The sequence below is a fragment of the Pagrus pagrus genome (assembly GCF_965226575.1).
Source record: "Pagrus pagrus genome assembly, chromosome: 3".
NCBI lineage: Eukaryota > Metazoa > Chordata > Actinopteri > Spariformes > Sparidae > Pagrus > Pagrus pagrus.
In genome coordinates, this window is record NC_140187.1 from 34,814,035 (window position 1) to 34,829,255 (window position 15,221).

A 15,221-nucleotide genomic window follows, 5' to 3' on the forward strand; every position below is an offset into this window, starting at 1 on the left:
GGGCTATCTGCATCGTAATGAGTAAAACCTGACTGAACTTTCATTTTTGGGTGAACTTATCCTAAAAATATTATGAAATAATGGTAAGGCAGAAAGAAAGAGGAGAGCATGAACAAGGCAGAGGAGCCCGGGGACTGTCCTCCAAACACTCCCTCTTACAAACTATTGTTTTGCTTTGAAATGCAAAGATTGCTGGAGAGTATGAAAAAGCATCTGTAACTGGGGAAGTTTTCCAACTGTTTATAGTGTTCTGGACATGGAAGACTGTGCTGTTGAAATGTTTTATGTCACATAGTCATATTTTATTGTCTTAGCTTTGCTTTCACCCGTGGCTAACAGGAGAACAGTTGGTCCACAGGGCTTCAACACACACTACAATATAGAGCCTTTGTCACTCATCTTCTCCAAGCCTGCCTGCTGTCTTGAGAAGCGCACAATGCTGAGATGTTCGCTGCATCTTTTAATACAGTTGAAACAACTATTCCAGTATAGTACTCAGTGCTGCCCCTCCTCTGAGTCAATAAAGAATTCCTTTTACAAGCTCATGTTGATGAAGGTTCTCAGTCATCCAGGTCATGGTAAATCTAAGTGCTGTATTGTAGGCAACTGGACAACTGGACTTTCAGTTTTTGAAGATGTTTCACCTCTCATCCAAGAGGCTTCCTCAGTTCTAACTAACTGGAGTTTGCAGGCTTTTAAACTCTGTGTGGGAGTGTCCTTAGAGAGTCGTTAGGGCCACTTGCTGGTCATTGACTCAACCGGCCTTTATGTGGGCTGCTAAGGCTAGGTGAGCCCAGGTGTGAATGGTTGTTAAGCTGTCTGAGGAGAGAACTCAGTACTGCATTGTAGGTGGGTGATAAGTAATGTCCGGTTTGACATAGATTCTTTTACTCCTCTTTCAAACCATCTGTCTTCTCTGGCCAAGATGTTTACATTGTTGTCCTCAAAGGAATGATTTTCCTCCTTCAGATGTAAGTGGACAGCAGAGTCTTGACCTGAGGAGTTGGCTCTCCTGTGTTGTGCCATTCGTTTGTGAAGAGGTTGTTTTTTCTTCCCAATGTACAAACCTTTGCATTCCTGGCTGCATAGAACAGCATCAACTACATCACTCTGTTTATGCCTGGGTGTTTTGTCCTTAGGATGGACAAGTTTCTGCCTCAGTGTGTTGGTAGGTTTAAAGTGAACCGGGATATGATGTTTATTGAAGATCCTCCTGAGTTTCTCAGATGTTCCTGCGACATAGGGAATGAAAGTGTTGTCACGTTTTCTCGTCTCCTCCTCTCTGTTTGCTCTGGATCTTTTTGCGGTTTTGACAAAGGTCCAGTTTGGGTAACCACAGGTTTTAAGTGATCCCCTGTGCTTCTGGTCCCTCTCCTTCCCCTCTGACTTAGTGAGCATGGTCTCAGCCCGATGGTTTAGGGTTCTGATGACCCCTAGCTTGTGCTCCAGTGGATGATGAGAGTTGAACAGCAAGTGCTGATCTGTATAGGTTCCATATACCTCAATGTTGAGGACTTCTGTCCTCTTCAATGTGTACTGCACAGCCCAAGAAGGGCAGACTGTCTCCTCTGACATCTTCCTGTGTAAACCCTTGCTCTGATTTTGACCTAGGTGTCGTCTTTTACAAGCTCTTTACATTTTCATGCTTCATCTACTTAAGGCAGCCTTGAAACTCCTGCAGGAGTGAAGATGTTAATTACTGTCAGGTTAAATATGTGGCTCTGTAACTGAAGTGAAGAGAGAGATCAGAAAACAGGTGAGAAGATTGTAACTGCTTTCTGCAGCGCTCAGTGTCGACCTTCATCATTTCTGTAGACTTCAGAAAGATGCTGACAGCAAATGAGCCAGGCAGAGAGGGAGATGGATGAGCTGAAGAATACATGATCTCTGTGTAATTTTATTCAACACACAAGTGGATTTCCTTTGTCAAACATGAACAGAAACCTTTGCAAAGATGTCCCCGGTGATGGCTCTAAAGAGGAAGTGCTGTGGGAGACAGTAGCCTTAGAGAGAAGAAACACATCTGCCAGAGTGAAAGTGACTTCAATCTGCACGTTGATGCCAGAGTTCACTGTCACTGTTCAGTGCAATGCTGCTCCAGATCCATACATTTGTTTTCATCATTCTTGACTCATCCCTCCTATGTAAACCATATCTAATTATAATTTATTATTATAAATATTGTATGCCCATGAGAGCTGTCTATTGTGCAGTGTGTTCAAGTCAAATTAAGGTTGTGTTTGTTCTTTAAGGGTGTGCTCTCTGCTTTTCCTATTTGGATGTCTTGTATTGCATGGTGATATAAAGGAAAATTACTAAAGTTTGCTGTTTTTTGTGAAATTACAGGTACAATGTGGACACCAGGAGCTCCAACCTTTCTAAACATGTAAGAAGCCTTTGATAAAATCCTTTAAATATGCCTCACAATGATGTGAATCATCACATGATTCAAAAATATAACTGAATACACAAATATGTAACACTGTTTGCTAATAATTCAAATTCAGTATAAAAAGAAATCCAATTTTCTTTAACCTCCAATCAGTTGGCTAAATATTTGAAACCTAATTTATTTTACTTCTAATGTTTTACTAGCTCATTTCAGTTTCATTTTTCAGTTCTGATGCTATAACTTTGGTCCAAGGTTAATATGTCATCTATTCCCTTCTCCCGACCAAACATCTCCTTTTTTTCCCAAAACCACATTTTCAGTTTTCTTAGTACTTGCTACATGATGATGGCTGTGACCATGTGTAGTGTAGGCTAACATTTGTGATTAAATCAAGAGGACTGTGGCTAGCTAGCTAGCATACCTTCAACCACAGTCAACACAGTGAGCACAGGCCATTTCAGCTAGCTACCTATAGCTATAGCTACAGCTAACTTTGTTAAGAGGTAATGCTTATTATTAATAGACTTTATACTGCTAAAGTGAGACCAGTAGTAGCTTGGAAATTTTAGCTAGCAAGCTAACACAAATGCCATAACAAAAATGGCATGGACAAGGCCATCCCACCCCTGATTATCATAGAAGCATTCAGAAAATTGGAAATCTGTTGAGGACACAGAGAAATAATAGCCACCTCGTTAACATGGTGAATTGAATGATAAAACTGTGAAATCAAAATAAAGATAAATGCTAGACATTTATTTTTAAGGACTGTTTTCATTTTTTAACCAACTGACTGTGGCTCAAGGTTCACTGTGGAACTTTTGTGTTGTGCTGAAGACCGGTCGTTTGTTTTTGTAAGCAGACGCCATTTCTAAACTGTTTTTTCATCAGACAATCTTTTGCTGCATTTTGTGAGTTTCGTGGCTTCATAAACTGAACTCTATAATTTGTTTTGTGCTTTGTAAATCCAATGTGAGGCTTTACACTAAAATGAGAATGTGGCTGTTCAAAGTGGTATAGTGTCCTCTTTCTGTATGAATTAATGACTGTCTTAAGTCTAATTAAGATACAACATGCAGTGATTGTTACAGTAACAATTCTTGTTGAAAGTATTAGATATAACTTTTTTCTCTTTTTTATTTAAAATATAATGTTATGTTTTTAATATCAGTGTCTTTTCAACTTTTCCTATAACTTGTGTCTGCCTTTCCTTACTGCCTACCCACCTGGATGAGCAGAAGGTAAGCTGAAATCACGTTATATCACTTTATTTCTAGTCTTCTTGTTATGTGTTGTGCATGTGCTCAGCATACTGTATACAGCTGGATGATCTTTAATGATGTTTCTGTGACTGCTTAACTGGCTCATATAACAATGAGAGTCACACTGTTCAGCACAGATAACAGACCATCTGGACTGGATTGTCATCTGTGAGACAATGACTGTAATCTCAAAATCCCACAACAGAATGTGGCCTCTTTTTCTGAGTCACCTGTTTGTTAGTGACAACTCTGCTCACTACCTCATCTATCATGTAAAGATGATTTAAACTTTATGGCCAACCTATATGAACCAGAGATAGGGTCTGCAACTTGGACAAGAGTCATGCTTAAGTCGCCACAAACAGACAGAGGCTTGAGAACTTACTTGGACTCCAGATCAGGGACTTGTGAACAATCTTTGTTTTAAGTCTGGCAATCTGACCGTCATTCCTAGCTCATAGCATTCCTTAGCATAGCTAAAAAGACTGCACAGAATGCAACGTCTGTGGAATCAAAATAAAGGACACTGGATCGACCACAAAATTTATCAGGCATCTATCTGAAAACACACCTTGATAGTGAAGTTAGTCCGTTGTGAAAGTTATCCTTAGCATCTATGGACAGTTAGCAAACATGTTTATCTCAGCATAATCAGCTAGCTAACGGTAGCTTGCTTGATCAGATTGCCTTTGGCTGAATATTTTGAAAAGATGATTGTTTGCTTGCCACACTTGTTCACATAGTGCTGGCTTTGCCATGACTGTAAAATGATCAGGTAATTTAATAGTCCATGCTCTGCTGCCAGCATCTGCTGGTTAAGTAAGTAAAGAGGACATCAGTATTCACTCTATATAGTAGCTGTATGTTAATGTTATAAGGAAAAATACAGTTACGAACTCTAAAGGAAAGCTTCCATTGTGTGTTTTTTGATATTGAAATACAATAAGCCGGTTTAAAGTGATCAAATACCCAAAAACGTTTCAACTTTCCTGCTAGCAGACTGGCTACTGTTCAAAGCAAAAAACAACCGTAAGAATTCCAATGTGAGCTAGAAACCCTGATCTCAGTGCTACTAAAGGCAAAGTTAAACAATCGGTTTCATTGACAAGTAAGCGGGTTTTGTTACTTACTGATCCAGTGAAAAGAATGCCGGTCTTAGTGGTAAGAGGAAGCACATATCAACCAGGGAACAGAATTTAACACAACCCTGGAGTGCTCTCCATCCAGTGCATGCTTGTCTGTTCACTCTTGTTTTACCTAGGTTTCTATCACTCTCCCTCTTCAGCTTCTTTGCCTCCTCCATCAGCAGGCTTCTTTTTCTTTTGCAGTATAGATTTTCCATAGTTTTTCCACTTGTTCCACCATTACTTGCAGATAGTGGCCAGAGAAAACAATGTCTCTTCCTGTTTTGGTTGCGTAATGGCAAACATGCTTTTTTTTGTGCCGTAATTAATTCATTGATTTTGTGGGAACAAATTCAGCCTATTACACACCGGCTTTCATATGGCTTGTAGGGAATCAATCTATAGATGGATGGAGTCATTTTTCTACAGCCATTAAACTTTACAATCAGTATTCACCTGAGAATACTAAGTTACATCAACAAAGATGTCTACTGAATTTCAAGCAATAGCTGTTGTTAGTTAAGTGTGAGTAAGCAAGGCAGTGAATGAAAAAATAAATGATTAACTGAGAGAGTGAATAAGTGAGTGTGTGAGTCAGCAATTGCTTTTCTATTCACCTGTTTTTATGTACATTGTCAATTTGTGCATAAAAACACCTAATGTAATGTCAGAAATGAAAAAAAAATGCAGAAATGTTCTTATGGTTGGCTGAAGAATAAAATTTGGTGTATCAATAAAAGTAAAATGAGAAGTCCAATGGAAACACGCTTAGTGAATACATCATGTACATGAAACACAAGACTGAAATATCCACATCTTTGCTTCACTAGAGAGATTTGTGTGGAACAATGTCAATTTAATACATTAAATAAACAGAAATCACGTTTTCCATTGTTTTCCATCATTTGAGGTTTGACAGGAGCTCTTGTAATTATGTAATCTTCTGGCAACCTCCCTTCTGCAATGGTTTAATGGCACCAAACTGGAAAAAGCACTGCTGTTTATCTTCATTGTGCTCCACTCCCAATTTCCACACAATTATTCACATTTTAAATAAATAAATACATCTTCTGTAAATCAATACTGGCTCAATGCTCATGAAATCCATAGAATGAGAATGTAAATGTAAACTTAGACTTTTCACTCCGTACTGAAGCAGACATACAAAGTGTATTAAAATATCATCTTCAGTGTTTTCCGGTAACAGTAGCAATGCACTGATGTTGAGTTGTATGTGTACAGTTAGTATTGTGCAGTATTGACTATGTGCTGGTGTCCTATGTGAAGGACTTCCTGGGTCAGATGTTCTGTACGTTGGGGGAGATCATCGGCTCGACCGGCAGCAGACTGGAAAGAACACTCTCGTAAGTACAGAACACACACAGTATGAGCAGATATCAGGGCAGCAGAATCAACAGGTCATTTATAAAAAATTCTTAAGTTTGGCACATAACTCATATTGTCCACATAAGGAGAAGGTCAGGGAGGGATGGTTGGGGGAAACAAGCACAGGACATTCACCCAGGAGACCGCAAACCACGATGTCATAGTGTCCAAACTGAACCAAACTGCTAGTGTGTGATGAAGGTATCCCTGTCGCTGTTACGCTGCAACAGTCATGTTGTTTTGGGAACAATATGTCCTTTTGGGAGTCACTGGCAAAAGGTCTTCAGGTATGAGGATGTGTTGCCTATTTCCCTAGCTTTGACACGTATCATTGCAGCAGTTTGATCACATTTGCTGCTCAACAGAGGGGCATCCAGCTGCTCTACCTGGACCACTTCTTCTATCTGTGTGTCAAGTCCAGTGTGTGTTGTGTGTGTGAAATGATGCAATGCTGCTCAATGAAGGTGGTGTGTGTTGCAGTTTAGAGCTCCACAGATATCAAGAATTTGAGTCTACAGCAGAGGTTATCAGAGTGGATACCGTGGCACCCAGGGGTGCCTTGAGGACAGGCAAGGGTTGGCACATGATGTTATTGTTGTAGTGTCATTTTTAGTAATGTTTTATCTCATTGAAATTGAGTTCACATTTACACCAAGTACATCTATAGTAGTTTTCAGACTTTTCAAAAATGATAAAAAAAAAAGTAGAAGAAATAAGCGATACAAATAAAAATTACCATATTGAAAACCTGCAAAACAAATATGCAGTTATGCCTCAGATAACAACACGACAGCTCAAGGTTTCTAGTTGTCATAGTAACACAAACCACTTTGTTGCTCATGACTGTCAGAGCAAGCAATGCAAAGATTTGTCACTGTAAACGGATCTCTAAGAAATTAGGGGTTGAGGAGGAGGATGCTCAAGCAGCCCACAGAGCGACTTGCTCACTGGGATTACCCAGTGCTCTCAATGGCCAGCCCAACTATGTTTCAGCATTTAGGTTGCAAGCTCAGAGGTTGAAGAGAGGAAGATTCCGCCTGAAATTGGCACCCGATGGCAGGCTTTATGCCAACAGTCTAGATCTAGTGAGTCAGACTAATTGACTTTTAAATGGAATATTAGAATTTGACCTGAAATATCGAATATACGTTATTCTAAATAAAATGCAGCAGGTCTTGTATACTGAACCATTTAATCAAGAGTTTATCTGTTGGTGATGTCATATTGATGAGAGGGATAAAGTAAACTTCTTTCTATGCTTGAACCTCTCATCAATATCTTTTAATTTCTTCAGTGAAGCTGTTGGATCATCTGGCTGTCAGTCTGATTAGAATGAAAGGCTGATGTGGGAGTCAGTATAGACATCAATGGCACTGCTTGCTATAAGTCATACTATATTTATTGCACCTTTTCCTTAACCAGATCCACTCCTCTTACAATCAGGAGGTCATAAGGCTCTGGACCCCTGGTTGACTGGGGAAATGTACAGGCAGCCCCCAGCCCCTTCAGATCACCTTCCTTCATTTAGGTTTCCTTGTGCAAAGCTTTTACCCTTCAACTGCTCCTCATTGGCCTGTAATGGAAAGCTGTGATTGTACTGGGAAGCTGTACCCCAGATACTGGAATACAAACAGTATGAACCATCATGGAGATTTTAAAGGTTAAACATGACACTCTGCCACTCAGGGCATTGAGTTCGTTCAACAATAATTAGCTTTTTGTAAGAATACAAAGATGTTATCCAATTCTGATGAAATTCTCAGTTTCAGCTGTCCGTCTTTCATCGATCCGTCATCATGCTGACAGCAGGTGGGACAAAGTGGCACCTTCTCTTCCCACCATGGAGAGAGCAGAGGGGCGAGCAATGTGTGTGCCTCAACCTGACAGCGTAAACAAGATGAGGCTTCTATTTCGCCAAGCATGTTTTTTATGTGTTCTTAGAGCCTGGAGAGTCTTCACATGATCCATCTATAATTAGATAATCATCGGCACGTGTGTGTTTGAAGCACGATGATGTTTCTGAGGTATTATATCACAGAGAACAGGTAGGAAGTGAAAAAAATATTCTCTTTTGATGGATATTTTTGTTTTATTGGGGACATGAATGAGGACCAACGTGGCAAAAATTGCCTGTTATACTGCATGTGTCCCAAATATTAATACAATAAATAAATAAAATGACAACATAAACAAGCTCAACAGTGTAAATCACAGTTCTGGGACCCTCCTCTGTTTGTCAAAGCTGATTGGGTTGCTACTCCTGCACTGTCATTTATCTTTGTTGAAGCCTGTGATAGCATTTCCTAATTCAGACAGCTTGTCAATGAGAGGGAGAGGCTCTGATGCCCTTGGATGCCAGTGCTCGATTCTAGTAACTTCAGTGTGTATGTGTCTGGGGAGGATTGTTGGCCAGGTCCCATCAAGAGAAGCTATATGAGGGACGTGAGTTGTGTTACTAAGAGGCAAAGAGTGTTCAAGGGTAGACGGGGGTTATAGGCTGTGTCTCAATTCAGGGGCTGCAGCCCACGAAGGGCGCATTTGAAGGCCAATTACGTCACAACAAAGGCTGTCCCAATTGGAAGGCTCCTTCAAATGCAGACCACAAATGCAGCCTGGCCTTCCCTCTTTTCGGAGGACGCACCGCAACTATCCTTCGCGGCCTCCCATATCCCAAGATCCTTTGCGCACCACTGCTCAGTCCCGAAACAGAAGAGGAAGCAAGAGAAAATGGCGACATCAAGTAGCGCAGATTCAAATTTCAAATTTAAGTAATGGGTTTATACTCGGATTTTAGTCATTTGAACATCCAACGCCAGATATGTTAAACTTCAAGGGACTATAAAACCTCCAAATTTTAACTTTCAGTTAAAATATGTGACGCTGGTAATGCTATGGTAAATATAGTTGTTATTCACCAATGGGTTAATGTTTATTTTGTAATGTTGATAATTCAATTTAGATTTTGTCATTCATTTTTGTACACACACAAATAAATGTACATGTTTGATAGATTTGAACCAAAATAGACTTTAATGCATCTCTTCATTCATAATCATGACGTAAGGGTAAGGGCAGGAACATCTGGTGGCCAACCAGGAAATGCTCTGACGGCTAGACGGTCCCATTTAACAACGGTGGACGAGGCCTTCATGGTCTCTCCGCAAAGGCCGCGTCCTTGAAGGCTGCAGCCCCTGAATTGAGACACAGCCATAGATTACAGGACACTGCAACCTGATGGAAGTCACACTCACTTGGTTAACAGTCAGATGTCTAAAAGCAGCTACAGTGTGCACATAAAACTCAGGAAGTGCTTGATTGGAAGAGACATGCAGAAGGAACATGAAAATTTGACAGTGAGATTACAGCACAGCAAAATGCCACATTTAAAGTGAATTGTCGGACACTGGTCAATATACGTATAAAGTTATAGATCGTAGATGAAACAATGGTGGTCTGTCCTCATCAGAAAAATGATCATATAGGTCGGCTGTGAAAGCATTAATATGATGTTACCTGTTAGGCTGCGACCTCCAGTGGCCGTAGTCATTATTACAGCAACAAAGGAGGAAATCAAGTTAAGAGGTATTAAGAGCGACAGAGGGAAGTCCACTGAGGCAGAAGGACGGGTGTGGATGGTTGACAAGCAACCGCAGGACTTTCACCCCAGAGACTGGTGTCCAGTTTGAAACCAACAGTCAACGGTGAGGTATTTTAACTCACTAATGTAGTTAAGTGGCATCATGTACATACAATTATTGAGGTTAAATAAGTAATGTAGTTATTTTAACGCAAACCCCAATGTTTACTAAGCCTCACCAAACTGAGCATACAACAAAAGTCCAGTATGCCTGGTGCTGGTACACTGCAAAAGGTCATTTTTGGGAATGGTGATATCTGTTGTTTTTGGAGTCACTGGCAATCAAGCTATTCAGTCGTTAAGTTATGAGGATGCGTTGGATGATTGATCTCATTTTCATCTGTGTGTGCAATTCAGAGATAAGTTCAGGCGGTGCTTAGCCTAACTTGCATATATACTGTAGCACCTGTTTAAATGCTGTTTAACTATCACAGTATATGTGAGTGCACTGCCTGTTTAAAATCATCTTCATTCAGTTTTTTTTATCACACCTGCCTACCACACTGTTATATATTTGATTTTATGTAATATTCTATTCCTGCATTTAAACTTTTACTATACTATATGTATAAATTAATACATTTATTAATGATATTTAAGAATAAAATCTGTACTGGACACACACACACACACACACACAGATGAAATTGAGGTTAGCCTTCTCATCTGACTGTGAAATTGATAAGTGCATATTTCAAAAATTGGATATTCATATCCTGATTTCATAGACATGCATCCATGGATGACGGCAGATTGCCTCATCTTTGCTTTATATTTACACTGGATCTTAGTGATGGAACACACTGACAGACCAATATCTACACAGTGTCAGAGTGTTTGCTGACAATTTAAACATACAGGAATGATAAGGAGGAGAGTGAACATGGCACAATGTGAGGTATTGGATGAGTTTTAAGTTTAAAGCATAGACGCATACACCTGATAACACACACGCAGACTCAGAAATTATAAAAGTATATAGGTGCTCTTTTATTGGCAGATGGGGGTCCAAGGCACCAGACAACACTAACTGTACTTTGTGCTCTGTACTGCTGAAAAATCCGCCTGGGAAAGCCTTTCCCACCATGCTGCTCCTGTGCTTAAGATGACATCAGAGCCATGGCAAGGATCTATTTTCAGATGTTGGGTGGGGAGAGGAAGAGAGCCCTTTGGCATTTAGCGTGTGGAGGACAGGATTACTAGGAAAACCCACCTCGACTACAGAGTCACGACACACACTCTTCTGTTCAGGCATCTTAGGCGCTCACGGGCTGAAATATGGGTCTGTAATGGCAATCACTCACCTGCTGACCTAAATTGTCTCCTGTGCTTTATTTATGTACACCACAATCAAGTTATGCATAAAGTAGTGGGGCTGCGGTGACAATTGACACATGACCAAGACTCACTGGAAACAGGCTTATTGAAGGCTCAGTGAGTGAGATATTTAGGATTTCCAAACACAAACAGACCATAATAATAATATGCACAGCAGTGAACACAGAGGAAAGTAATTAAAACGTGTGAGTGTATGAGTGTTTGTTGAAGCATGTGATGTGGAATCACTCTGCTACTCATGTAAGTTGACTGAATGTGCAGATAATGTGATTGTAGATCAGTTGAGCTCATTGTTGTTAGTTTTTAGACATTTTCATGGATAAGTACCTAGATTTGCTAGATTATCATCTAGATTTGATGTCATATTGAATCTGAAAGTTGTGAAGTTTCATGCTGGATGGAGACACAGATCAGATCAATTTACAGTAAACTAAATCCTTGTGACAGCTCAGAAATTACTTTTATAATACAGAATAACAGAAATGAGGACATCCTAATGCAGTGATGATTATGAATCTCTTTAAGTGCCGCTAAAGACTCGATTTAAAATCTTACACATTTCTCTATAACATTAGAGTGTTTCATCGATCTAACATTGACTCACAATAGACCATAGTCACAATAAGATATTATACAGATTCTTTGGACAACAGCATATTTGTCAATATCACAAAGTCTGGCACGTTACATTTTCAATCTGACTCAATTCAGGGGCCTGCGATTGATATGAGACAATATCATCTGCCTATTTCACACAGTTCCAAAAAGAAGCAGTTATACCCTTTAGCTTTTGGCCATAAAGACAAAATAGTGACTGGTTAAGTGCAGCAATGTTTACTTTCAATTGACTCCAACAAGAAATTTTAACAAACAGATCCAATACGGCTCAATAATAACCGTCAGGGAGACAACAAAATAGTGTTTTGCTAGTCACCATTATTAGCTTAAGCATAAGGCATTTTACATTGCATAAATTAGCCTAGCGGCTAGCAGCCATATCCTCATTGTCTTGTTATTGGCTACTTGCCATCATCTGGCTGGCAAATCACTTTCTTTTTACAGCTTCCCGATCGATCAGCAACAGTAAAGACAATGGATAGTAAAAGTACAGAAGGACATCGGACCATATTTCCATGTAAAACAACATATTTGACATTAGCTACTGTAGGGCCGCTGTTGCCAGCATTCAAAAATTCCTAGCTAAGTTTACCATTTGATAGTGTTATACGATACAATCTGAAAAAGTATAATTACCACACTACAATGACCCTCTGTAAAAACTCAAAACTTTTTTCCATTAACAAATTCCCAGAGCCCTAAAGACTCTTTGTTTACTATCATTAATGATAAGAAGCACAGTAGCAAAAAAATACATTCAAGAAGCTGGAAACCGCAAATGTTTGATATTTTAGCTTAAAAAACGACTGAAATGACTTAAAACAAAGTCGGCACTCCTGATTTTTCTTCAATGATGTGCTCTCTCAAAACTGAGAGCATGCAGTCAAGGAGTTCATTCTGTACTGTCTTGTATGTTCCTTTAAACAAAGCAGCACTCTGCAGATGTTCTTGTACTGCTGAATCCAGTGATGCTACAAAATCCCCCAGTCCTCTGAAAACGGACAGATTTTCTGAACATTCACTTTCATCATGGCGACACAGGGCTAGTTAAAATGCAGCACAGAACTTTACAGTGTATTGTTTTAGACAAGATGTGCCTGTTTTTGTCAACCTTGTTGTGTCTTCAGATCCCTATCACATAACGTTCATTAAGCTGAGTAGCAATATTTAAGCTACCAAACATGCCAAGACTCGTAACATTTTCTGCAAAGTGCGGCAAACTCATACCTGACTGGATCCATGCTGGTTCGGTTCCTGCTGTTTGAAAAAGGAGGCAAGTATAGCAAAATCAAGTGCTGACCTCACTGCATGCAGTTAGCCACGACTTCTTATCAAATCAACCTCATGAAAAAGACCGGGTGTGCTGTCTTCCTCTGTCTTGTGCTCGTTGTTTTATCATGATGTCTGGCTGGTCGAGTCTGAGCTCTTTCACTAAGCTTTTCCTGCAGTGTTCTCCTCTCAAACGGCAATTTATTCAGCGACTTAACTGAATTGTCTTTCTCCATTTCGATCTATTCTCGACAACTCACTCTATCATACAAGGCTCCACGAACTTCTACATCATCTGTTTCTATGTCAACTCCTTCTCGCGCTGTTTATGGCGGCCTTGGGATGGTGAAAGTCAGCACCCAGCAAGCTCCTTTCTCTTGTATTACAGCAAATGAAGTGCACATGTACAACTAATAACAAGGAGCTATGGCCAAAGATTTTTGTGCCCGGGGCCAGAAATATGTCACTTGTCAGTAACACAATATTAATCTATGTTTTATCACAGATTATACATGTTACTCATTATTAACTATATAATATTTAGGTTACTCATTTAAAAATATAAAGTCTTATTCAATGAAGGGTTATGTGATTCTTTTTCATGTGGGACGGGTGGGGTGGCGCCCTAGCACCCCCTGTTGATGAGCCACCTTTGACGCATTTACCTAAACCTGGAAGTATTATGCACAGGATGTAAAAATTTTAAATTAAGGTTGCACTGTAACAAAAGGTAATGTAGTGAAGCAGCCATGTCTTGCTAGCCCCTTCATGCCACACAAAACAGTCACAGAGTTAAAGGGTTGGATGTAATCTGTATGAACATTACATAGACTATGTGTTCCAGTGAGCATAATGTCACATAACAGTACTTACTTAATTTAGCTAACCAGATCATTTCTGAGAATGGGTGAAGACAGAGACCGAATGACAGGTAGTTAATGTTACATGCAAGGTTGATTACATCAGGTGCGTTTTACTTCCAGGCTTGAAAAATGTTGTCTACCATTATTTGTGCTTGCGGCACAAGCAGGGGCTGGTTGGGGGTTGCACTGGGGATGTGGAAAGGAGTTTGGGGCGTGAGCCTAGCCTCCGGGTCCCTGTTGATTGGATGGTTGATTGAATTGGGATCTGGGGGGTTTGGAGCCGAGTAGGCGCCTTTTGCTCTTCCTCATCGCGTTCCTGAGCAGTGTTTGTGGTGTGTCCTGGCACGTTGTCCTGCTGGGGGGGTGTTGCTGTCGGGGGATGCTGGTGCCACAGGTTGCTGTACTTGGTCTAATTTTCGTCAATAACGACAATTTACAGCCTGCGAACGTCGCGTTCGTCTGTGCCACATATTGACAGAAACGAACCATGACGTATGTGGAGCTCGCGGAGGTGCGATATGTATATTTATATATATATATATATATATATATATATATATATATATATATATATATTTATATATATATGTATATGTATTAATTTATTCATTCATATTCATATGATATGCTATGGACTACACTATTATTACCATCAAGGACATGAATGAATTTATTGAGGAAAGGAAAATTTGCCAGGAACGTGCTTATTCAAAGCACGGTGAAGTGTCGGTCTGCCGCCTCGGAGCTGAAGGTAACTGGCGGCATTCTGTCTAATTTGGTCCATTTTGCAGACGTCTGTGGTGCGCTTCCCTGTACTTGGGAATTGCCTCTAATCTCGACTGCAGCAGGCACAGAGCTCCGTGAGCTCCTGGCTATGAAAGAACGGAGGTCGCACAATCCATACAGACACCCCGCCAACAATGCCATCTTCCTCATTGGACATTAGGTTTAAGGTGGCGCACTTCCAAAGCTCCACCTCATCGTCGGCAAGCACACTCTGTCTTGCTTCCAGCAGCTGTAAAAACAATCGATAAAGACAGTCAGTACTGCACAATGCACTGCGTATGGACACAATGCACCTGAAAAAGTCACATTGACCAAAAACGGATCTAATCTAATAAGTGTTACCCTCTTTCTTCTTGATCGACTCCGAGCTGAACTCTTCACAGCTTCCTCCTGCGATGCGAGATCTGGCTGTCTGTACCTGAAGCTCCTACGTACTGGCTCATAGAACGTCTTACAGGCAGCTGGAAAACAATTAAATGGTATTAATAAAAAAATGTAAATCACAGTAAAATTAAACAAGGAAGGAACAGGAACAAAACAGTAAAA

The 15,221-nt window shown here is 40.2% G+C and overlaps 1 protein-coding gene across 2 annotated transcripts in view; it reads left to right on the top strand.

The window, feature by feature from the left end:
- Positions 1–15,221, top strand: part of LOC311255056 (copine-9-like) — a 345,151-nt gene that overhangs the window by 174,504 nt on the left and 155,426 nt on the right. For both annotated transcript variants that reach the window (XM_084349210.1, XM_084349211.1), the window contains exons 5-6: positions 2,347–2,386; positions 6,063–6,142. In XM_084349210.1, coding sequence (XP_084205336.1) covers positions 2,347–2,386; positions 6,063–6,142 — 120 coding nt within the window. The remainder of the gene's footprint in view (positions 1–2,346; positions 2,387–6,062; positions 6,143–15,221) is intronic.